General features: G+C 39.5%; 4 protein-coding genes across 4 annotated transcripts; all 4 read left to right on the top strand.

Annotated features, from left to right (window-relative positions):
- The first annotated feature begins 723 nt into the window (after positions 1-723).
- Positions 724-1662, top strand: LOC136166197 (olfactory receptor 7G2-like). Its single transcript, XM_065932229.1, has one exon. The coding sequence runs from the start codon at positions 724-726 to the stop codon at positions 1660-1662; it is 939 nt and encodes a 312-aa protein (XP_065788301.1).
- A 9127-nt stretch (positions 1663-10789) lies between these two features.
- On the top strand, positions 10790-11713 carry LOC136166186 (olfactory receptor 7G1-like). The gene has a single exon (XM_065932221.1). The coding sequence runs from the start codon at positions 10790-10792 to the stop codon at positions 11711-11713; it is 924 nt and encodes a 307-aa protein (XP_065788293.1).
- A 7370-nt stretch (positions 11714-19083) lies between these two features.
- Positions 19084-20022, top strand: LOC136166175 (olfactory receptor 7G1-like). Its single transcript, XM_065932212.1, has one exon. The coding sequence runs from the start codon at positions 19084-19086 to the stop codon at positions 20020-20022; it is 939 nt and encodes a 312-aa protein (XP_065788284.1).
- Positions 20023-24762: 4740 nt separating this feature from the next.
- LOC136166165 (olfactory receptor 7G1-like) lies at positions 24763-25701 on the top strand. Its single transcript, XM_065932202.1, has one exon. It carries the CDS (start codon positions 24763-24765, stop codon positions 25699-25701), a length of 939 nt encoding a protein of 312 aa, XP_065788274.1.
- The last annotated feature ends 249 nt before the right edge of the window (positions 25702-25950 follow it).

Here is a 25950-nt window from a genome sequence, read left to right as displayed (position 1 = left end):
AGTGAATGTTTGGAAATGCGGACAGGTGTTTGGGTACAAGTTTATCCTGAGAAAGCTATAAAAAGAGTACACACATCAGATGATTAGAACCAAGTCACTGTTCATAACTTATGCCATCTTCACACTTCTTTTTTTATTTTGCACCAATAATTAAGCATCTCTGATTTATGAATACCAATAAATATTTTCAAAAACCAACCAAGGGGTAACCTTTTCTAGAACTGTTTATGCTCTGCTGTCATCAACCTTGGATTTTTTTTTTATTGTTACTCAGGTACTTAGTCATATCTGACTCTGCAACCCCATGGACTGCATCATGCCAGTTTCCTCTGTCCTCCACTATCTCCTGAAGTTTGCTCAAATTCATGTCCAATGAGTCAGTGATGCTATCTAACCGTCTCATCCTCTGCCACCCTCTTCTCCTTTAGCCTTCAATCTTTCCCAGCATCACATTCTTTTCCAGTGAGTCAGCTCTTTGCATCACGTGGCCAAAGCATTGGAGCTTCAGCATCTGTCCTTCCAGTGAATATTCAGGATTGATTTCCTTTAGGATTTTTTTGACATAACAGATAAATATGCATGCTTTCCTTCCCCTCCCACTCCTTTAGTCTCTTTCCATTCCCAAGATGGTTTATGCTTCTTGTGACACTACTGCTGCTTCCCTAGTTACCACACATTTTATTGTCTTGTTACCATATCTTGTTCATCAGATTCATCAACATCATGGAACCCAGAAACCGAACAGCTATTTCTGAATTTCTTCTCATGAGACTGACAGAGGATGAAAAACTGAAGACCATCTTATTCAACCTGTTCCTGTCCATGTACCTGGTCACTGTCCTGGGAAACCTGCTCATCATCCTGGCTGTCATCTCTGACTCTCACCTCCACACCCCCATGTACTTCTTTCTCTCCCATTTGTCCTTTGCAGACATTGGTTTAAGCACAACCTTGATCCCAAAGATCCTGGTGAACATGCAAGCACAGAGTCAAAGCATCACTTACATGGGTTGCCTCACTCAGATCTGCTTTGTCCTGATTTTGGTTTGTTGGGAAAGTTTTCTCCTTGGAGCAATGGCCTATGACCGCTATGTGGCTATTTGTCACCCACTGAGGTACACAGTCATCATGAACCCCCACCTCTGTGTTATGCTGACCCTACTCTCCTTGTTCATTAGCATTGGGAATGCCCTGCTCCACATTCTGATGGTGCTGCCACTATCCTTCTGCAAAGAACTGGAAATCTCCCTCTTCTTCTGTGAAGTTGTTCAGGTCATCAAGCTTGCCTGCTCTGATACCCTCATTAATAATACTCTTCTTTATTTTGCAATTAGCCTATTAGGTGGCATTCCTGTTTCTGGAATCATTTTTTCTTATACTCAAATAGTCTCCTCTATTTTGAGAAAGTCATCAGTAGGTGGAAAGTATAAAATTTACTCCACCTGTGGGTCTCACCTCTCAGTTGTGTCTTTATTCTATGGGACAGGTTTTGGAGTGTACATTTGTTCTGCAATTCCTGACTCTCCCAGGAAGACTGCAGTGGCTTCATTGATGTACACTGTGGTCACTCCCACGATGAACCCCTTCATCTACAGCCTGAGGAACAGAGACATGAAGGGAGCTTTGAGGAAACTCTTTAGTAGAGTACTTTCTATTCTATGATTGTGTCGTTTTCTAGTTCTCTGATGTTTGACATAAACTTTCTGTTCTCTATTATAAGGTTTTGGTTAGAGCCAATAAAAGGTGAATCTGAGGCAGAGGTTCATGGTATAGTAATTTTGTGGGGAATGTTCCCAGCCCAAGGGAAGTAGGAAAAGGTGGGTAGGTCAAGGAAAGAATTTAAACAAGTCTATGGTCATGCAGAAATAGATTCTGCCTGATTCCTTGGATGACACCGTGTAAATCATACTACAGAGTAAAGCCTATCTACAAGACATTGTGGTTGATCTTTCATATCTCAGTTCAGGAATCTTTAAGACCAGTCACTGGCAAGTTGGACACATGTTAGGTAACATTAGTATCCATAACACTCGACTTCATCATCCATAAAATTTTGTGATTAGATTATCTCAACAGTTTGAAATGATTGTGGGATATTTGAAATTGATCAGTGAGGAAAATTTTCTTTCTAATAAAAGAAAGAAATCCTGACTCTTAATATGCTCAAACAATAAAGATAATTATCTTTCATCACAAGGACTTCAGAGGCAGGAAATGTGCAGAAGCAGGAAATTAGATATTTATTCATTCCTCCATGAAGAGGCTTCATGTTAGGCTGATTCCCCTCATGGACTCAGATGGCTGAAATAGATGCAGACATACCTAGACATGATTACCGGAGACAAATAAAACTGACTGACCTTCAATAAGTCTGATGTTAATTGAAGTTCTATTTATAAAAGATATTTGCATGGCATCACCCATAAGGTACAACCTTCAATCTTATTACTGAGAAACGGATCGTATGCCACCTGCTTAATCCAATTCCTGATATTGGGAATTGATTACTCTTAGAACCTTATGCTTGCCATTTGTAGTGTAATTACTGCTGGAAAGTTAATTTCTATAAGAACAATAAACACTTAGGACAATGCCTCAATAAAATTTAAGTAGTATTACTGTGTTTCATAAGTTTCCTATACCCTTGAGTCCATGTATTTTTTCCATTGCTTCAGCAATTTATTTTTTTAATTTTTACTTTTTTGTGGACCACTTTTAAAATATCTCTTCTGTATTATGTTTTGGTTTTTTTGGCCATGATGCATTTGGGATCTTAGCTCCCCAAGAAAGTATTGAATCCCCATCGCCTGCATTGGAAAGTGAAATCTTAACCACTGAGCTGCCAGGGAAGTCTTTGATTTGTTTTCTTTTATTGCTATATTTATCAGGTTTTCCCCCACTGGTTTGAGTAATATAATAAAATAAACCATTGTTTTGTAGGCAAGGTGAATGTTTTTAATCTTCCTCTGGCATCTTATTTGCTTTGAAACTTTCTCATTGGCTTATTCATAAGAATGTATCTGCTTTCACTTCTCATCTTTTTTATCTTTAGTTTTTCAAATTTTTAATTAATTAATTAACTTTTTTCTTAGCTCTTTTTCAAATTTTTTTAATTTTTTTATATTGTAGTGGTTTTTGCCATACATTGACATGAATCAACCATGGATTTACATGTGTTCCCCTTCCCGATCCCCCCTCCCACCTCCCTCTCCATCCCATCCCTCTGGGATTTTTTAAAATTTATTTTATTTAATTTATTTTTTAATTGAAGTATAATTACTTTACAGAATTTTGTTGTTTTCTCTCAAACATCAGTAAGAATCAGTCAAAGGTATACATATGTCCCCTGCCTCTTGAATCTCTCCCCCATCTCCATCCCACAGCTCTAAATTGTTACAGAGACCCTGTCTGGTGGAGTCAATGCAGAAAAACATCATTGAATAAAATTAACTGTGTCATGGATGTCTTAGTGTATTGGGTTTAATCTTAGGACTCTCATGGAAAACTTTTTCATGTGTCTTTAAGAGGAAAGTTACTCTACTTTCCTTTGACAAGGAGATGTTGAGAGTAAGACAAGGGAGGAGAAAAGGGGAGTAGATAAGATTAGTGAGACTGCCTTCCCAGAAGGACAAAAATTTGAGGCCATCAGTCAGGATCACATGTGGGCGAGGGGGCAGAAACAGTGGAACTGTCGAGGGAGAGTCCAGGGAGTGGAGAAGAACTTTTAAAAGGTGAAGAACCTTGTTCATTGTAGATGGTGCTTCCTTGTGTCTGACTCTTTGTAACCCTTCGGATTTTAGTGCACCAATCTCCTCTGTCCTTGGGATTTTTCAGGCAAGAATACTGGAGTGGGTTGCTATTCCTCCTCCAGAGGAATATTCCCCACCCAGGGATCAAGCCTGCGTTGCAGGCAGATACCTTTACCCACTGAACCACTGGGGAAGCCAGAGGGGTAGTTTTACTTTCAGCACCACATCTGGGAAACAGCTCCCTGCTTGGCACTCTTGTTAACTCCAGAGCTTCCTTCATTGAGATCCACAGAACAACTGCAGATTTGAATAACGTAGACCTTAGTTCATACTGAGAGTTCCCTGATCTTTAGCAAGAACTGTGGATTTTGCACCTCAGGGGAATTGGGCATGTGAAGGATGAGAGAATTTTTAATAAACACTTTGTGAGACTATGATGACCTGAGATGCCTAACTTTTGTATGAGGACATGAGGAAATATATTATCATTACATTTAGAATTAGGAATGTGGAAGGATCTTTCCTCAATTTTACTCATTAAAGTAGCATATGCAAAGTGGTGCTTAAAGTCTATGTGTACTTCTGTGAGAATGGTAACACAATAGCCATGCATGTACCTACCCTATCCTGAAGTTAAATAAATAAAACAATCCCTTAATTATAGAATGCAATTTTTCTCCCACCTACATCACACTCTCCCCTCCCAGTGACAAACAAAATCTTGACTTTTTAATTCTTTTCTTTTATTTGATCTTCTGTTAGGTTGACGCCTATGAATTTGCCATTATTTGATCATGTTTGGACCATAAAACTGACAATAGGATGAAATATCACTGTCTTATCACCTCTGTATGTATTCCTTTGCAATTTATAACTTAATGGGATCATTAAAATTTAATTGTTATGTTTTAATCTTTTATCCTGATTTTTTCTCATTATTGCACTTTGGAGATTTCATCATTATCTTAGGGTGTATCAGTAAATAATTAATTTGCAATATTCTGTATATTTACATTGTGTTTGGAGACTTCAAAATAGATATTTTTATTACATTGATGGAAATTTTGTTTGTAGCTAATTTTATGCTGTTATGAGTAAATCTGAGTATTCTCTTCTATTTCTCATGGTAGCATGAGGGGATCCATATCGTCATCAACATCTTTTCATTTATAGTAACAATGTAAAAATTATTTCATCAACAGACATACCTCTTATTATTACATAACTGAGAGGCTTTTGATGCATTTATTTTCTTTTAAATATCTAATTGTGATAGACCTACTGAGTTGTTCATAATTTTCTCATTAATTCATATGAGCTTTTTTTTTGCATAATCAAGATATTAGTGTTAGTTATACAAAATCAACCCTGAATATTCATTGGAAGGACTGAGCTGAATCTCCAATGCTTTGGCCACCTGATGCGAATAGCCAACTCATTGGAAAAGACCCCTGATTCTGGGAAAGATTGAAGGCAAAGGGAGAAAAGTGAGGCAGAGGATGAGATTGTTAGATGGCATCACCAACTCAATGGACATGAATTTGGGCAAACTCCAAGAGATAGTGGAAGACAGAGGAGACTGCAGTCCTTGGGGTCACAAAGGGTCAAACAACAAAACAGCTGAACAACAAAAACAATACACCCACTGCAAAATTATTTCTTAAGTGTATGACTTCTTTTTGGATATCCTGTACAGTTTTGTTTTGTATGAACACAAGTGCTTCGTTTTAGCTATGTAGTTAATAGCTGTTAATACTTTACATAATGGTGTTACTTATCAGGTCTTACTTATGAAAACAATCGGGTTTCCCTGGTAGTTCAGCCGGTAAAGAATCTGCCTGCAATGCGGGAGACCCCTGTTCGATTCATGAGTCGGTAAGATCCGCTGGAGAAGGGATAGTCTACTCACTCCAGTATTCTTGGGCTTCCCTGATGGCTCAGCTGGTAAAGAATCCACCTGCAATACAGGAGACCTGGGTTCGAATGAAAACAATAGTACTTCAGTCTGAAGAATTCCCGGTGTTGGCTTTTACATTTGAAATGTGAATTTAGTTTTCCCTTTGATGTTAAGCAGGATCCAAATTCATTTTTATGTACCTATATAAATTGCCCACGTATGTATAGACTTCTTTATGGATGCTATCTTCTGGTCAATAGGTCTTCTATTTACCCTTGAGCCAATATAAAACATTTTAATTATTCTAGCTCACCAGACTACTAAAATTAAATTTACTGTGGTAACAGAGAAGCTTCGGACTCGGTTGATTACAATCACAAGGTACATTGTGTCATAACTTGAATGCTTCTCTGATAACTTATGATGCAATGTAAAAATATTGGTAATCAAGGGGCAGAATTTCAATGAATGGTCCATTATAATGAGGTCAGAATATTCAATCTACTACTTTGAAATTGGGAAAATTGATACTGAAATTCTATAAAGGGAATGGAAAATGCCTATCACATGCTCAGTCTATTGTTAAAATTTTAGTAAAATATATAACATAAAATTTCCTATCTTAATGACTTTTAAGTGTGCAGTTTTGTGGCATAATTGCATTCACCATGTTATGCAGTCATCACCAAGGTTTGTTTCCACTTGTTTTTCTTCACCTCAAACTCTCCCCCGACCTCAGTCCCTGGCAAACTGCAGTCTAATTTCTGTTTCTATAAATGTTTCTACTCTAGCCATTGCATATAAATGGAATGATGCAATAAATATCTTTTTTTCCCCAATTTCTTCTTGTTAAGAAACTATTTTTTAAAAGCCTTTTTTAATTTGTTGCAATATTGTTTCTCTTTTTTTAATGTTTTGGTTTTTTGGCTGCAAGGCATGTAGGATCTTAGCTTCCCAACCAAGGATTGAACCCACACCCCCTGTGCTGATGGACAAAGTCATAACCACTGGACCATCAGGAAAGTCCATCTTTTTCAATTTCTTACTGTGAAGTTTTTCAAACATCCAGAAAAGTTGAAAGAATAATATAGTAAACACCCATTTGCCCATTACCTACATTCAATAGTTAACTTTTTGCAATATTTGCTTTACTGATCTATGAATACTACTTTTTCTTTTTTGTTGTGTTAAAATACACATAACATAAAATTTACCACCTGAACCATTTCTGAGTTCACAGTTTAGTAGTGTTAAGTATAAGAACATTTTCATCTTGCAAATCAGAAACTCTATTCCCTTAAAACAAGAATTCTCCTTTTCTGCCTCTTCACAGCCCTAAATAACTACTATTCTATTTTCCACTTATATGAATTTCAATACTTTAGATGGTTCATGTAAATAAAATCTGTCTTTTTGTGACTGACTTTTTCCACTTAGCCTAATGTTCTCAATTCTCACCCATATTGTTGCATATGGCAAAATTTCTTTCCTTTCCAAGACTGAATAATATTCCATTGTCTGTATATAGCACATTTTGTTTATCCTTTCATCCACTGGGTCGCTCCCACCTCCTGATTATTATAAATTGTGCTACTATGAATGCTCGGCTGGTAAAGAATCTGATTACAATGCAAGAGACCCCGGTTCGATTCCAGGGTCGGGAAGATCTGCTGGAAAAGGGACAGGCCATCCACTCCAGTATTCTTGGGCTTTCCTGATGGTAAAGCTGGTAGAGCTGGTAAAGCTGCTAAAGAATCTGCCTGCAATGTGGGAGATTTGAGTTCGATCCTGGATTGGGAAGATCCCCTGGAGAAGGAAACGGCTACCCATCCCAGTGTCCTGGCCTGGAGAATTCCATGGACTGTACAGTCCAGGGGGTCACAGAGACATGGACTCGATTGAGCCACTTTCACTTTCATGAACAAGTTCAGTTCAGTTCAGTCACTCAGTCGTGTCTGACTCTTTGTGTATGTATGTGTGTGAGTTAAGGTTTATTTGGGACAAAATGAGAAGTATAGCCCAAAGACAGCATTTCAGATAGCTGAGAAACCGCTCCAAAGAGGTAGAGGGGAAGGTCAGTGTTACATATGATTTTAGTGAAGAGGGTGCATGCAGTCAAGCACACATTTTGGCAGAGGCTTGCTGCTAGTCTCATGTCTGACTTTACAACCCCATGGACTGCAGCACACCAGGCTTCCCTGTCCATCACCAACTGCCAGAACTTGTTCAAACTCATGTCCAACGTTGTGGAAATATCTCTTAGAATCTTAATTTAAAATTTTTAAAGAATCATTATTTTTTAAGTCTTTATTGAATTTGTTACAGTATTGCTTCTGTTTTATGTTTTGGTTTTTTTGCCCATGAGGCATGTTGGATCTCCAGGAGAGATGGAGATCATGAGGTCTACGGAGGAGATAAGGATTTGATCCCTGTGGTAAGATCCCTGGTCGGGGAGTTAAGATCCCACCACGGCTTGCAGCCAAAAGAACAAAAACAAAAAAAACAGAAGCAATATTGTATCAATAGCAAATTTCCACCTGGGCCCTTGGCAGCTAAAATTTTAAATCTTTATATCATTTGTATTTTTCTGTTATTTTATGTGTTTGGAGCCAATGATGTTAAGAAGGTAAGGGATGGCATTACCAATGCCATCTTTTCTCTTGTTTGTTTTATTTTTTTCCATTTAATTTTATTAGTTTGAGGCTAATTACTTTATAATATTGTAGTGGTTTTTGCCATACATTGACATGAATCAGCCATGGATTTACATGTGTTCCCCATCCCGATCCCCCCTCCCACCTCCCTCCCTATCTCATCCCTCTGGGTCTTCCCAGTGCACCAGCCCTGAGAACTTGTCTCATGCATCCAACCTGGGCTGGTGATCGGTTTCAACCTTGGTAGTATACTTGTTTCAGTGCTATTCTCTCAGAACATCCAACCCTCGTCTTCTCCCACAGAGTCTAAAAGTCTGTTCTGTACATCTGTGTCTCTTTTTCTGTTTTGCATATAGGGTTATCGTTACCATCTTTTTAAATTCCATATATATGTGTTAGTATACTGTATTGGTCTTTATCTTTCTGGCTTACTTCACTCTGTATAATGGGTTCCAGTTTCATCCATCTCATTAGAACTGATTCAAATGACTTCTTTTTAATGACTGAGTAATACTCCATAGTGTATATGTTTGTTTTAATATATCAAGAAAATTGTAGGTTAGCATAGGCCATACTGTAGCAGTGAACAATAGAGGGAATAAATCCATAGATAGATGAAAATATTGAATTCCTTAAAGATGAAAAATATTTTAATCAATATTAATGTGGATTACCACCTCCACCTATTAGATAATGGATAAATCTAAATAAATGTACTCAGATTATACTTGCCCACTATTGTTTTACCATGACTTTTTAACTGCTTATGAGTCTATGAAAAATTAAAGAATGGACATGAGCAGGTACAGATGTCGAAAAGTGGATAGTGTGTACTTGGCCTCATGGAGCTGGAAAAACATCCTGAATTTCTCCAGTGCAGTCTTTTTATTTATTTGTTTGTTTGTTTATGACTTCACTGTATACTCATTGCTGCCCATGATCTTTCTCTTGTTGTGGCAAGCAGGAGCTCTTCATTGCAGTGCACAGACTTCTCATTGCGGGGGCTTCTCTTGTTGCAGACACAGTCTCTCGGCGCATGGGTTTCAGTAATTATGACTCATGGGCTCTAGAGCACAGGTTCAGTAGTTGTGCATGGACTTAGTTGCCCAGCACCATGTGGGACTGCCCCAGATCAGAGATCGAACCCAAGTCCCCTGTATTGGCAGACAGATTATGCACTGCACCACCAGGGAAGTCCCAGTGTAGAGTCTTGACCTACAGGTTTGCACTGTCCTGGGATCACAATGACAATAAATTGACTGGTTAATGAGGAGCTTTGGAAATTGAATCTCCAGAGTTCCAGACTGCAATCTGCCTGTGACCATCTCAATCAACAGTTCATTCTCAGAGAAGAAACAGCACACCTGAGACTCCTCATAACAGATCCCTCCTGTCCATGAGCGGTTGACTCACTCAGACCATCTCTTCTTTCTAAGGACAGCTCTTCTGTACCAGACACGTGAAGCATCATTCCACTGTGATCTTAGGCAGGTAACCTAACCTCCCTCTGTCAATGTTTGGAAATTATAGCAAGTATTTTGCAGTGGGTTCATCCAGGGGAAGCTGTGAAGAGCGTACATATATTAGATGATCACAACTAAGTCATCCATGGGTCTTCTGTCTAGCTGTCCATCATCTTCTTCAATATTTCCTTGTACTTTGCACCAGTACTCAAAAAACCTTTGATTTATTAATATTTTACTGACTCTGCTATGACAAGGACCATTTCTTCCTGAGTAGAAAGTTACCCATTCTAAATCATGGTGATTTTGAAGAATTGTCTGACATTTTTTTGTGTTTCTTGAACATGGCAGGTATGCAAAAAAAATTGATAGATTTCACCTTATCATCCCATTCCTGGTCCTTGACACACCTAGGAATTATCTCCATTGTTTGAGTCTGAGGTCACTGGGGATTCAGACAGAATCTTCAACTGCCTCCCTAATCTGTTTCTTCTTATAAAATGACCAAATGTTTTAAATAATCAGAGCAGCATAGATATCAATAGAATGTTGTTGTTCAGTTGATAAATTGTGTCCAACTCTTTTGCAACCCCATGGACTACAGCCCGCCAGGCTCTTCTGTCCATGCGATCTCCCAGGCAAGAATACTGGAGTGGGTTGCCATTTCCTTCTCCAGGGGATCTTCCCAAAGCAGGGATCGAACTTGTATCTCCTAGCATTGCAGGTGGGTTCTTTACTGGTAAGCCACCAGGGAAATCCCGTAGATAGACTAGTACAAGTTTTAAAAAATGGTCACCTCTTAACCATTTCCAGGTTTAATTTTGATTATCAACTGTTATATCAGCTTTAGGTTCTTTTTACAGTAACAGAAAATTATGCATCAGAAGACTTTCCTTTTTTACCACGCTCCATTAGTCCCCTTCCCTTCCCAGGGTGGTTTCTTCCTCTTGTGATACCCCTGCTGCTTGTCTAGGGATGATATATTTCATTTTCTATTTCATCTTTTTCATCAGATTTATCAATAACATGGAGCTCAGAAACAAAACAGGTGTTTCAGGATTTCTTCTCATGGAAGTGACAGAGGATCCAAAACTGCAGACCCTTGTCTTCAGCCTGTTCCTGTCCATGTACCTGGTCACCGTGGTGGGAAACCTGCTCATCATTCTGGCCATCAACTTGGACCCCCATCTCCACACTGCCATGTACTTCTTCCTCTCCAACCTATCCTTTGCTGACATCTGTTTGAGCACCACCACGATCCCAAAGATGCTGATGAACATCCACACACGGAATCAGAGCATCACGTATGCAGGCTGCCTTACACAGGTCTGCTTTGTCCTGGTGTTTGCAAGTCTAGATAGTTGTATTCTTTCAGCAATGGCCTACGATCGCTATGTGGCCATTTGTCACCCACTGAGGTACACTGTCATCATGAACTCTCGTCTCTGTTGCTTGTTGATTCTTCTTTCTCTGTTTACTAGCATCATGGATGCCCTGCTCCACAGTCTGATGCTCTTGCAGCTGTCCTTCTGTACAGATCTTGAAATCCCCCTCTTCTTCTGTGAAGTTGTTCAGGTCATCAAGCTTGCATGCTCTGATACCCTCATCAACAATATCCTGATATATTTTGCATCTAGCATATTAGGTGGTATTCCTGTGTGTGGAATCATTTTCTCTTATATTCAGATAGTGTCCTCTGTGTTGAGAATGCCATCAGTAAGCGGAAAGTATAAAGCTTTTTCCACCTGTGTGTCTCATCTCTCAATTGTGTCCTTATTTTATGGGACAGCTTTTGGTGTGTACATTAGCTCTGCTTTTACTAATTCTCCCAGAAATACTGCAGTGCTTTCAATGATGTACACTGTGGTCCCTCAAATGATGAACCCCTTCATCTATAGCCTGAGAAACAGGGATGTGAAAAGTGCCTTGAGGAAACTTGTCAGTATCTAGGACACCTTTTCTTCTGGGATGTCTCATTTGCTTTGCACTGGGGTTTCTGGAATGAGTCAAAGTGATAGAAAAACTGGGCAAGCCAGAATGTTTGCCTGCTTCTTCCACCACCAAATTCTTTGAAAATAACAATATAACATAATTAAAGGTTCATTTTAACTTTGGGTTTTGATTACTATGAGAACCTTAGCTTGACTATATGGAGTATGACTCCTGCTAGGAAGTTCACCCTTATAAACACTACTTAGGGCAATGTCTTGTGCCTAGTAAGTACACAATAAAATTAACTAGTATTACTATGTTCCATACTTGCCTGTATTTATCAGTTTTGTAAACTTAGTGTTCTCACATATTTTTACCACTTGCCTCAGCAACAAGATTAGTTTTCGTTCATGTTATGTTTATCAACTGCTTTTTCTAGTCTGCATAATGCAATGAAATAATTTGTGTTCAGGTATTCAGGGTAATTACTGATAATCTTCTCTTTTTTTCCATTTATTTTTATTAGTTGGAGGCTAATTACTTTACAATATTGTAGTGGTTTTTGTCATGCATTGACACGAATCAGCCATGGATGTACATGTGTTCCCCATCCCGATCCCCCCTCCCACCTCCCTCTCCATCCCATCCCTCTGGGTCTTCCCAGTGCACCAGCCCTGAGCACTTGTGTCATGCATCCAACCTGGGCTGGTGATCTGTTTCACCCTTGATAGTATACTTGTTTCAATACTATTCTCTCAGAACATCCCACCCTCGCCTTCTCCCACAGAGTCTAAAAGTCTGTTCTGGACATCTGTGTCTCTTTTTCTGTTTTGCATATAGGGTTATCATTACCATCTTTTTAAATTCCATATATATGCATTAGTATACTGTATTGGTCTTTATCTTTCTGGCTTACTTCACTCTGTATAATGGGCTCCAGTTTCATCCATCTCATTAGAACTGATTCAAATGAATTCTTTTTAATGGCTGAGTAACATTCCATAGTGTATATGTACTACAACTCTCTTATCCATTCGTCTGCTGATGGGCATCTAGGTTGCTTCCATGTCCTGACAATTATAAACAGTGCTTCGATGAACATTGGGGTACATGTGTCTCTTTCAGATCTGGTTTCCTCAGTGTGTATGCCCAGGAGTGGGATTGTTGGGTCATATGGCAGTTCTATTTCCAGTTTTTTAAGGAATCTCCACACTGTTCTCCATAGTGGCTGTACTAGTTTGCATTCCCACAAACAGTGTAAGAGGGTTCCCTTTTCTCCACATCCTCTCCAGCATTTATTGCTTATAGATTTTTGGATAGCAGCCATTCTGACTGGCATGCAATGGTACCTCATTGTGGTTTTGATTTGTATTTCTCTGATAATGAGTGCTGTTGAGCATCTTTTCATGTGTTTGTTAGCCATCTGTTGATAATCTTCTAGCATCTTATTTGCTTTGAGCTTTCTCATTGGCCTATTAATTCTCTCCTCGGTCGTCTTATATTGCTGTACTTGTTACACATCCCTGGTGGAGTCTGAAAAAAAAAACATTAAAATGAATTGTATCATTGATGTCACAGAGGACTGGGTGCAGTCTTGAGGATCTTAGTGCAAAACTTTTTTTTTTTTCTGTTTCCATTATATTTGTTTATTTTTGATGACACAGGGTCTTCTTTGCTTTGCACAGCCTTGCTCTAGTTGCAGCCTGTGGGCTGCACTCATTGTGGTGCTAGGGCTTCTCATTGTGGTGGTTTCTCTTGCTGAGGAGCACAGGCCCTAGGCTTCAGGAGTTGCAGCTCATGAGTAGTTTCGGCTCTCTGGCCCTAGAGCACAGGCTCATTAGGTGTGGTACAAGCGCTCAGTAGCTCTATGACACGTGGAATCTTCCTGGACTAGAGATCAAAACCATGTCCTCTGCATTGGCAAGAGGACTCTTTTTTTAATTAATTAATTTTTAATTGGAGGACAATTGCTTTACAGACTTTTGTTGTTTTCTGTCAAACCTCAACATGAATCTGCCATAGGTATACATATGCCCCTCCCTCCCATCTGCCTCCCCATCCCACCCTTCTAGGTTGATACGGAGCCCAACAGGAGGATTCTTATCCACTGTATCACCAGGGAAGTCCAGCGCAAAGCGCTTTAATGTGTCTTTATGAGGAAATTTATTCTATGGAGAACTATATTCTTTCGAAATGGAGATGCTGAATTAAAGACGATAGAGGGAAAAAGGGGGAATTTGATAAGGACAAGGACATCACTTTTCCTATGAGCATAAGAAAAGCAGGGCCATAAGTTAGAATTATCTCTATGTGGGTATGCAGGTGAAACAATGGAGGTCTCAAAGGATAATTGAAGGAGTGACTGTGGAACCTTCTGTTCTGGTCCTCATTGGTGGCTGAGGTGTTGTTTTACTTTCAGCACCACACCTGGGAAACAGCTCCCTGACTGACATGCAAGCAGAGCTTGCCCCACAGAACAGATGCACAAACAGCTCACCTGGGACTTCCCCGGTGGTCCAACGCTTAAGGATCCACCTGCCAGTGCAGGGTACATGGGTTCAATCCCAGGAAAACCCCATATGCCAAGAGATAACTAAGCCGCTGCTCCACGCTTACTGAGCCCATGCCCTAGAACCCATGCTCCATGACAACAGAAGCTGCTGCAATAAGAAGCCAGTGTACCACAGCTAGAGGGTAGCCCCCACTCACTGCAACTAGAGAAAGTCCACGGGCAACAACAAAGACCCAGCACAGCCAAAAATAAATGAATGAAAGTGTGAAAATGTTAGTAGCTCAGTCATGTCCTACTCTTTGCCACCCCATGGGCTGTAGCCTGCCAGGCTCCTCTGTGCATGGGATTTCCAGGCAAGAATACTGGAGTGGGTTGCCATTTCTGTCTCCTGAGGATCTTCCCCACCCAAGGATCGAACCTGGGTCTCCCCATTACAGGCAGACTGTTTACCATCTTTTAATATAAAAAGAAACAGATCATCTGAGACCTTTGTACTAAGATTTCTCTGACCTCCAGCAAGAACTAGTGACTTTGAGCCTCTGGTGGAGACTTGTGGAGGACCTACATTCATTTTTACACCCATAACTCTATTTGATATTTTTCAAAAAGTATGACCCATTTTTATTAAAAAATTGAAAGAATTTTCACAGCAGGATCCTCTATGACCCACCTCTCAGAGTGATGGAAATAAAAGCAAAAATAAACAAATGGGACCTAATTAAACTTAAAAGCTTTTGCACAACGAAGGAAACTATAAGCAAGATGAAAAGACAGCCTTCAGAATGGGAGAAAGCAATAGCAAATGAAGCAACTGACAAAGAATTAATCTCAAAAATATACAAGCAACTCCTGAAGCTCAATTCCAGAAAAATAAATGACACAGTCAAAAAATGGGCCAAAGAACTAAACAGACATTTCTCCAAAGAAGACATACAGATGGCTAACAAACACATGAAAAGATGCTAAGCATCACTCATTATCAGAGAATTGCAAATCAAAACCACAATGAGGTACCATTACATGCCAGTCAGGATGGCTGCTATCCAAAAGTCTACAAGCAATAAATGCTGGAGAGGGTGTGGAGAAAAGGGAACCCTCTTACACTGTTGGTGGGAATGCAAACTAGTACAGCCACTATGGAGAACAGTGTGGAGATTCCTTAAAAAACTGGAAATAGAACTGTCACACGACCCAGCAATCTCACGGCTGGGCATACACACCGAGGAAACCAGAACTGAAAGAGACACATGCACCCCAATGTTCATCGCAGCACTGTTTATAATAGCCAGGACATGGAAGCAACCTAGATGCCCATCAGCAGACGAATGGATAAGAAAGCTGTGGTACATATACACTATGGAATATTACTCAGCCATTAAAAAGAATTCATTTGAATCAGTTCTAATGAGGTGGATGAAACTGGAGCCTATTATACAGAGTGAAGTAAGTCAGAAAGAAAAACACCAGGACGTATATTAATACATATATATGTAATTTAGAAAGATGGTAACAATGACCCTATATGTGAGACAGCAGAAGAGACATGCAAAGAACAGACTTTTGAACTCTGTGGGAGAAGGTGAGGGTGGGATGAATTGAGAGAATAGCATTGAAACATGTATTATCATACATGAAATAGATCTCCAGTCCAGGTTCAATGCATGAGACAGGGTGCTCAGGGCTGGTGCACTGGGATGACCCAGAGGGATGAGATAGGGAGGGAGGTGGGAGGGGTTTCAGGATGGGGAACACATGTACACCCATGGCTGGTTCATGTCAATGTATGGCAAAAACCACTACAATATTGTAAAGTAATTAGCATCCAAATAAAATAAATAACTTTTTAAATTGAAAGAATTTTTAAAACTTTTACATTGAATGAACATCTTTAATAAACCACTACAATATTGTAAAGTAATTAGCCTCCAACTAATAAAAATAAATGGGAAAAAAATTAAGCATTATGAGATTCTGATGACCTCTAAAATCTGAGATGCTTGACTTCAATATTAAACAACATGGAATAATGTGTCTAGAATTATGAAGATAGCAGGCTTTTCCCCAACTTCTTAAATATAGTATATGTTAAGTAGTGCATAAGATATATCTGTAGTTTTAAAAGAATAGATAAGAACATGATATGAACCTATAGGTAAGGATTAAAGCTAGAGCAATGTCATTACCACAGAATCCACCTGAAGTGTTTCACAGTCACAATACCCTCTCCTCTTCCAATACGAATACTACCTGTACTAACTTTCTTTGAAATTCTTCTTTGGGGTTGAATCCTATGAAATTGCCAATATTTTCTCATATTTGTCCTATGAAACTGGCAATAGAATTAAATGTCATTGTATTATCTCCCCAATACATGCTCCTGCCCAATTTATAAATTGACTTCTTTTCAAACTTATCTAAAGTTTGATATAATGTATGAGTTTTTTAATCTTGATTGCTTCTCTCATTATGGCACTTTGATATTTAATCAAGTTGTTGGGCATATCAGTAACAAATTTATTTCTAATCCTTTGTATTTTCACATCATGTGTGGTGACTTTTCAAAGTAAGCATCCTGCCCAATACTGATGAAAGTTTTGTTTGTAATTTTTTTTCGCTGTTAAAAATAAACCTGAGTATTCTTGTATATATTTGTTGGTGGAAATGAGACAAGTTTTATGCTTGCGTGCATAAATGCTTGCAATGAAATTACTGAGTGTAAGTGGGTATGGATGTTCCTTTGGATTGTACCAAAGAGTTCTTCAAAGTGTCTGAAACAAGTATACACACTTTCTGATGAAAGTCTTGGTGATCTGTATCATAACTGATACACTTTCAAGTAAACCTAATGTAAAAATCATTTTATTAATTGACATATGTCTTTTTATTATTTGGTTGAGGTTGTTTTCTACATATTAATTTCTCTTTCTTTTAAATATATGTTGGTGGTATCTCAAATGAGTTATCTTTTTGTTTTTTATTATTTTTTAAAATTTTATTTATTTATTTGCTGCACTTGTTCTTAGTCATGGCATTTGGGATCTTTAGTTGCAGCATGTGGGATCCAGTTCCCTGACCTGGGATAGAACACAGGCCCCCTGCATTGGGAGCTCGGAGTCTTAGCCCCTGGACCACCAGGCAAGTCCTTCTTTTTCTTTTTAATTCATATGAGTTCTTTATATAATTTCAATCCACACTCCCCTAAAATACACCAAAATGTACAGTGAAACTATTGTGAAAAGATTAGAAAAGATGGTTGTGAAAGTTAAAAAAAAATGAGTAACAGACTTTCATGTATTGACCAGAGACAATTGTCAGGAAATAAGTTATTATCTGCTACAGAAATATACACAGTGAAGATTAAGTTTGAAGAGACATTAGTGACTGTTAAAGAGAAAAACTCCTGAGAGTTTCCAACTTTATAATAACATTTAAAGATATACTAATCATATGCACACATATAACTATATTTTCACATATAAACTTGGTATCAGACTTTGTGATGTAACTAATTAGGTAGAGATCCCTTTGCTCATATTGCAAAAATGAAGACTGGAATCCAATTAGAGAAAGATATATGCCCATATTTAAAGAATTAGAAAAAGAGGTGAGCAGACCCAGATGGAAAAAAACTACAAGGTGTACATCTGGTCTCACAGGATCAGAAGCTACTCTGACTCCTCCTTTCTCGTCTTGGTCTTTACAGATTTGCACTGCCCTGGGATCACAGTGACAAGCAAATTGTTTGGCTAATGAGGAGCTTTGGAAATTGAACCTCTAGGGGTACAGAGACAGTATTCTGCCTGTGACCACCTCATTCAACAATCCTTTCCGTGAAAAGTTACAGCACACGTAAGCCATCTCCCATCCATGGTCCTTCTTGCTCTTTAGGAGCTCTGGTCTCACTCAATCCTTCTGCCATTCCCAAGGACACATCTCCTATGTGGCAAGTCAAAGAAGACATCAAGCATCATCCCACTGTGATGCCAGCCAGCTAACCTAACGTCTCTCAGTGAACGTTTGGACGTGAAGGCAGGTATTAAGCAATAGGCTCATCCAAGGGAAGCTGTGAGGAGAGTCCCTGCATCAGATGGTTTGGAACTAAGCCCCCCACGGTCCTCCTGCCTGTCGACCATCTTCTTCACATGTTTCTTTGTACTTGACACCAACGCTAAAGCATCTCTCATTTACTCATATTGTACTCACTCTACTATGACCCGGAGCATCTCTTTCTGAGTAGAAATCTGTCTCTTTTAAAACAGGTTGACTGTTATAATTCTCTAACATTCACTTGCAATCTTGTGTTAAGAAAATTGGTAAAGTTCACCTATCATCCTATTGCTGGTCCATGACATATCCCTGTATTACCTCAATTGCCTGCCTCTGAGGTCTCAGGGGATCCAGATAAAATGTTCAAGCAGCCTCTCCCTGTTTCTCTTTATAAAATGACCAGGTTTTAAATAGCTAAAACAATGTACACAGTGTAATTTTTTAATGACACGTGTTAACCCTTTCCAGAATTAACATTTGTTGATGCTGCTATATCAGCTTAAGGTTTTTTTAACTGAAAAAAAAGTTTTTAAAGAAACAGAATAATTCACATACACAAGATGCATTTTTTTTCCCCACACCTAACAGCATGGGAATCTTAGTTCCCTTAACAGGGATGGAACCCACGGCCCCTGCATTGGAAGGGCAGAGTCTCAACCACTAGACTGCCAGAGAAATCCCAGGCACATCTTTTTAATTGCCCTCTTTCAATCTGCTTCCCTTATTCTTTAGATGGTTTTTTATTCTGATGACACTCTTCCTTCTAGTCTAGGAAACACACGTTTGATTGTCTTGTCATTCCACCTTTCCCATCAGATTTATCAACAGTATGGAACAGAGGAATAAAACATGTGCTTCAGATTTTCTTCTCATGGAAGTGACAGAGGATCCAGAGCTGCGGTCCTTCCTTTTCAGCCTCTTCCTGTCCATGTACCTGGTCACAGTCCTGGGAAATCTGCTCATCATCCTAGCTGTCAGCTCTGACTCCCACCTCCACACGCCCATGTACTTCTTTCTCTCCAACCTGTCTGTTAACGACATCTGTTTAAGCACTACCACAATCCCAAAGATGCTAGTGAACATCCAAACACAGAGTCAGAGCATCACTTATACAGGCTGCCTCACGCAGATCTGCTTTGTCCTGGTGTTTGCTAGTTTGGAAAGTTCTCTCCTTGCAGTAATGGCCTATGATCGTTATGTGGCCATTTGTCACCCACTGAGGTATACTGTCATCATGAACCCCCACCTCTGTGGGCTAGTGATACTACTCCCTCTGCTTATTATTATTATGGACGCCCTGCTCCACACTCTGATGCTGTTACAGCTGTCCTTTTGCACAGACCTGGAAATCCCCCTCTTCTTCTGTGAAGTTGTTCAGGTCATCAAGCTTGCATGTTCTGACACCCTCATCAATAACATCCTGATATATTTGGCAACTAGCATATTTGGGGGTATTCCTGTGTGTGGAATCATTTTCTCTTATATTCAGATAGTGTCCTCTGTCTTGAGAATGCCATCAGCAAGTGGAAAGTATAAAGCTTTTTCCACCTGTGGGTCTCACCTCTCATTTGTGTCCTTATTCTATGGGACAGGTTTTGGGGTGTACATTAGTTCTGCTCTTACTAACTCTTCCAGAAACACTGCAGTGCTTTCAATGATGTACACTGTTGTTCCTCAGATGATGAACCCCTTCATTTACAGCCTGAGGAACAAGGACATGAAAGGAGCCTTGAGGAAACTCATTGTTAGGACTGCTTCTCTTCTGTGATTGTCTCTTCTGCTTTCTACTGGCATTTCTAGAATGAACCAGAGTCTCAGAATGTCAGGTGAACCAGAAAGCCTGACTCTTGTCCCACCAACTTATTCTAAAATGACTAGAGAATATAGTGGCTAAGTGAATTTTAACTTGAGGTTGAAATCCAACTTGCTGTTTGCTTGGCTCAGTGATGTTTCAATAAAGAGTCCCATTCCATAATCTCGGCTTCCTCCATGCATCCCTTAAGAAGCTAATGGAGGCAGGAGATATACTGATATTGTTGGAACATCAGGAGAAGAAATGTGGAAAATTTGGATATGTCAGGGAGAGGGCTAATAAATTTGTGAACTTAAGAGCCTTAATTTTGACTGATCTTATGGTTGGGGCCAACAGAGGTCCATATAGTGGAAACTATGGTTTTCCAGTAGTCACATATAGATGTGAGAATTGGACCATAAGGAAGGCTGAATGCCAAAGAATTGATGCTTTCGAACTCTGGTGTTGGAGAAGACTCTTGAGAATCTCTTGAATTGCACGGAGATCCAACCAATCAATCCTAAAGGAAATCAACCCTGAATATTCATTGGAAGGACTGACACCGAAGCTGAAGCTCCAGTACTTTGGCCACCTGATGGGAAGAACTGACTTACTGGAGTTAGGATGTTGGGAAATATTGAAGGAGAATGGAGAAGGGGTCGGTAGAGGATGAAATGATTAGATGGCATCATTGACTCAATGAACACAAATTTGAGCAAACTTCAGGAGACAGTGAAGGACAGAGGAGCCTGGCGTGTGTGCTGCCATCCATGGGATCACAAAGAGTCAGACCTGACTTAGTGACTGAGCAACAACAGAACTGCATCCCAGGCTCAAGCCTACTGTGAGACATGTGGAGATTTGTGTGCACTGCATATTTCTTGTTACATGTGATATTGCTTTTGAATATCTTTTGTAGTTTTTTTTTTTTTTGATGGGAGCAGGGTATGAACACAAGTACTTAATTTTAATGCAGTGCATTTGTCAGTACTTCCATAATGGTTTGTACTCCCTAAAGTAAAAATACAAATCACCTTGGAAAATTAACAAATATTGTTGTGTTCCATAATGTGCTTGTATTCTAATTTGTAAACTTACTGTTCTCACATATTTTACCACTTGCTTCAGCAATTAGGTTAGTTTTGTTTTCTTTCATGTTGTACTTATCAACTTGCTTTTCTGATGTGTCACATAATAAAATAAATATTATTTATGCAACAAAAATGAACTCATTTCCAATACTCTGGACTTGTATGCTGTATCTTTTCAAAATATATGTTCTTTCTGAAACTGCTGGAAATTTCATTTCTTTGTAACTAGTTTTCTGGTGGTATAGATAAATCATTTTGAATAGTGTCTTATATGTGTCTGGTATTAATGAGAGTGTTTTGAAATTGGGATGGAAATATTGGGTATTAGAGATATCAAGTCTCCTTTGGGTAGTTCCAATAAGTTTTCCTTTGAACAAATATGCATACACTGGAAGGTACTAGTGATCTATTTCATCACCAATGTTTCCAAGAATACTGACAGTCAAATGGGTTTGAAAGTGATTTCATTAATTCATGTGTGTCCTTTTATTAAATGGTTGATAGTATCTTCATGTACTTCTTTTTTTTTTATCTTCATGTACTTCTTTTCTATCTGTTAAATTTTTGTTTGTGGCATTTCTTCTAAGTTCCTTGGCTCTTTCTAATTGATTCATGGGTCTTTGTATCACCAGGTTATTATTTTCACCGGAATGCACTGCATTTCTTTCACATGTGTTTTTTTCTTTTGGATATCTTTTTTGGGGGTTTGGGGGATGACAGGGTATGAACACAAGTGTTTAATTGTAACGCAGTGCATTTGTCAATACCTTCCGTAATGGTTTGTACCCCCCAGATGTTTTTTATAAATCCCAGGTTTATTTCAATTTGAGGGATTCACTGTTTTGCTTTTACATTTGAAACAAACCCTTTCTGGAATTTAGCTTTGCCTTGATGTGAGGCAGAGATCTAAATTCATTTTTCTATCTCTGAATAAACTGTCTATTTCTCTGTGGTCTTATGCTGGGCTCTACATTATGATCAGCAAGTCATATTAACTCCTGTACCAATTGTATAGGTCTTAATTATTGTAACAAACCATTCAGCTAAAGAGCTTCCTCAATGTCTCAGATATTGAAATCTCCATCTCCCTTTTTTGAACTTTTTATTTTATACTGGAGTAGAGCCGATTAATGGGCTTTCCAGGTGGCGCAGTGGTAAAGAACCTGCCTACAATGCAGGAGACCCATGTTCAATCTCTGGGTCAGGAAGATCCCCTGGAGGAGGAAATGACAATGCACCCCAGGATTCTTGTCTTAATCCCACGGAGAGAGGAGCCTGGCAGGCACAGTCCAAGGGGTCACAAAGAGTTTAACATGACTGGGCACACACAGAGACAGAAAGTGAAGAAAATCATTAATACATATTGAAGCTCTTCTGATAAATGAGAAGAGATGGCTATGATATACTAATTGATCCGAGATGGTATTGTCATAGAGAATATATAGCAATGAATAAATTTTGTGTGAAAAATACATGGTCAGATTAAGATTCAGGAAACATGAAACCCTGAAATTTTTGTGGGTTTTTTTACATTAACAGGAATGATTTTAAAATGCTATTTGTGTAATACATAGCATATATTTTATAAGTATTTGCAATATATAAGACATAATATTATAGCTTACTATATTATAGGATTATATATAGTATAGATTAGTATAATACACTAAGCATTATAGAATTACATCCTGGGCCTTTAAGGATTGGCACAGTCCTGGGATCACAGTGATAATAAAATTGCTTGACTAATGAGGAGCTTTGGAAATTGAACCTCTAGGGAGGACGGAGATTGTGATCTGCCTGGGACCGTCCCATTCAACAGTCCTTTCCCTGAAAGGCAGTAACACACCTGAGCCTCCTTTCACAGAAGACCCTTCTTGCCTTAGAACCTGTGACTCACTCGTTCCTCTGCCCCTCCTGAATACAGATCTGTATGGAACCCTCAGCAGAAATGTCAACCATCATTCCACTGTGATGCCACTCAGGTAACCTAATGTCCCTCAGTAAGATTTGGAAAGGAGGACAGGTGTCTCGCTATACTTATCCAGAGGAAGCTACGAGGAAAGAATATACACCAGATGATTAGAAATAAACTACTCCAGGCCTGCTGCCTGTCTCTCATCTTCTTCTCACGTTTCCTTGTACTTTGCACCAGCACTCAAATGCCCCTCATTGACTAACGCTGTATTCACTCTTACTATAACTGAAACCATTTCCTCCTGAGTTGAAATCTGCATCTCCCTTTTTTCAACTTTTTACTTTACACTGGAGTAGAGCCGGTTAATGGGCGTCCCAGGTGGCACAGTGGCAAAGAATCCACCTGCAAGGCAGCAGATGCAAGAGACATGGTTTCCATCTCTGGGTCGGGAAGATCCCCTGGAGAAGGAAATGGCAACCCACTCCAGTACTCTTGCCTGGAAAATTCCATGGAGAAAGGAGCCTTGCAGGCTAGAGTCCATGGGGTCACAAGAGAGTTGGACACGACTCAGGATGGCCACACACACATACACACGATGTTGTCACCATTTAAGGTGGACCGCAAAGGGACTCAGCCATATGTATACATATATCCATCCTTCCCACAACTCCCTTCCCATAACATTGAGCAGAGTTCCCTGTGGTACACAGTAGGACCTCATGGTTATTTACAAAACAGAAACAGATTCACACACTTAGAGAACAAACTTATGGTTGCTAGGGCAGGAAGAATAAGAGGAAGGGACGGTTAGGGAGTTTGGAATCAATATGTACACACACTATATTTCACATCTGCAATTCTTCAAGCAGGATAACTATTAAAATTTTTCCAACATTCACTTGCAATCTTGTGGTGGTATGGGGTGGGGGACAGGAATTTTGGTAAACTTCATCTTATCTTCTCATTCATTTCCTGATATTCGTTATTGTTGTTCAGTCACTAAGTCGTGTCCAACTCTTTGCTACACTATGGACTGCGGGATGCCAGGCTTCCTTGTCCTTCACTGTCTCCTGGAGTTTACTCAAATTCATGTCCATTGAGTCAGTGATAGTATCCAACCAACTTATCCTCTGTTGTCCCCTTCTCCTCCTGTCCTCAATCTTTCCCAGCATCAGAGTCTTTTCCAAAGAGTCAGCTCTTCACATCAGGTGGCTAAAATGTTGGAGCTTCAGCTTCAGCATCAGTCCTTCCAATGAATATTCATGGTTGATTCCCTTTAGGATTGACTGGTTTGATCTCCTTGCTGTCCAAAGGAGATCAAGGTTATTGACATACCTATGTATTATTTCAGTTTCCTGGCTCTGATGTTTCTGGGGATCCAGACAGAATATTCAGCTGCCTCCCTAGTCTCTCTCTAGAAAATTACCTAGTGTCTCAAATAATCTAAATAGTATAGTTAGTGTATTATAAAAAGTGACTACCACTTAGCCCCTATGGGAATTAACAATGGAGGATATCTGCTGTATCAGGTTCAGTTTTTTAAAAATTAACAGAATAGCATGTGTACAGAAGTAATGTTTCTTATTCTTCTCTGTCTCCATCTCATCCCAAGAGAGTGTTTGCCTTTTGTGATTCTCCTGCTAGTGCAGAAAACTCACATTTGATAGGTTGTCAGTTTCCATCCTTCTCACCAGATTTTCCCACAACATGGGACCCAGAAACAAAACCGGAATTTTAGAATTCCTTCTTATGGAAGTGACAGAAGATCTGGAACTGCAGCCACTCCACTTCATTCTGTTCCTGTTCATATACCTAGTCACCATTCTGGGAAACCTGCTCATCATCCTGGCTGTCATCTCTGACTCCCACCTCCACACCCCCATGTACTTCTTTCTCTACAACTTGTCCTTTACTGACATTTGTTTAAGCACAACCACGATCCCAAAGATGCTACTGAACATCCAAACACAGAGTCAGAGCATCACTTATACAGGCTACCTCACCCAGCTCTGCTTCATCCTCGTCTTTGTTGGTTTGGAAAATAGTCTTCTTGCAGTAATGGCCTATGACCGCTATGTGGCCATTCGTCACCCACTGAGGTACATGGTCACCATGAACCCCTCCCTCTGTGGCCGGCTGATTCTATTCTGCTTGTTTATTAGCATCGTGGATGCCTTGATCCACAGTCTGATGGTGTTGCAGCTGACCTTTTGCACAGACCTGGAAGTCCCCCTCTTCTTCTGTGAAGTTGTTCAGGTCATCAAGCTTGCATGTTCCAATACCCTCATCAATAACATCCTGATATATTTGGCAACTAGCATATTTGGGGGTATTCCTGTGTGTGGAATCATCTTCTCTTATATTCAGATAGTGTCCTCTGTCTTGAGAATGCCATCAGCAAGTGGAAAGTATAAAGCTTTTTCCACCTGTGGGTCTCACCTCTCAGTTGTGTCCTTATTCTATGGGACAGGTTTTGGAGTGTACATTAGTTCTGCTCTTACTAACTCTTCCAGAAACACTGCTGTGCTTTCAATGATGTACACTGTTGTTCCTCAGATGATGAACCCCTTCATTTACAGCCTGAGGAACAAGGACATGAAAGGAGCCTTGAGGAAACTCATCGTTAGGACTCCTTCTCTTCTGTGACTGTCACTTCTGCTTTGTACTGGCATTTCTAGAATGAACCAGAGTCACAGAATGTCAGGTGAACCAGAAAGCCTGACTCTTGTCCCACCTACTTATTCTAAAATGACTAGAGAACACAGTGGCTAAGTGAATTTTAACTTGAGGTTGAAATCCAACTTGCTGTTTGCTTAGCTCAGTTATGTTTCAATAAAGAGTCCCATTCCATAATCTTGGTTTCCTTCATACTTTCCTTAAGAAGCTAATGGAGCT

The sequence above is a fragment of the Muntiacus reevesi genome, chromosome 1 (genome assembly GCF_963930625.1).
Source record: "Muntiacus reevesi chromosome 1, mMunRee1.1, whole genome shotgun sequence".
In the NCBI taxonomy this organism is placed as follows: domain Eukaryota; kingdom Metazoa; phylum Chordata; class Mammalia; order Artiodactyla; family Cervidae; genus Muntiacus; species Muntiacus reevesi.
Note: the sequence above shows the minus strand (reverse complement) of the source record. Positions and strands in the feature narration are given on the sequence as shown.

Coding starts and splice junctions, on each gene's coding strand:
- LOC136166197 (XM_065932229.1), top strand. CDS start 724: ATGGAACCCAGAAACCGAACAGCTATTTCTGAATTTCTTCTCATGAGA.
- LOC136166186 (XM_065932221.1), top strand. CDS start 10,790: ATGGAGCTCAGAAACAAAACAGGTGTTTCAGGATTTCTTCTCATGGAA.
- LOC136166175 (XM_065932212.1), top strand. CDS start 19,084: ATGGAACAGAGGAATAAAACATGTGCTTCAGATTTTCTTCTCATGGAA.
- LOC136166165 (XM_065932202.1), top strand. CDS start 24,763: ATGGGACCCAGAAACAAAACCGGAATTTTAGAATTCCTTCTTATGGAA.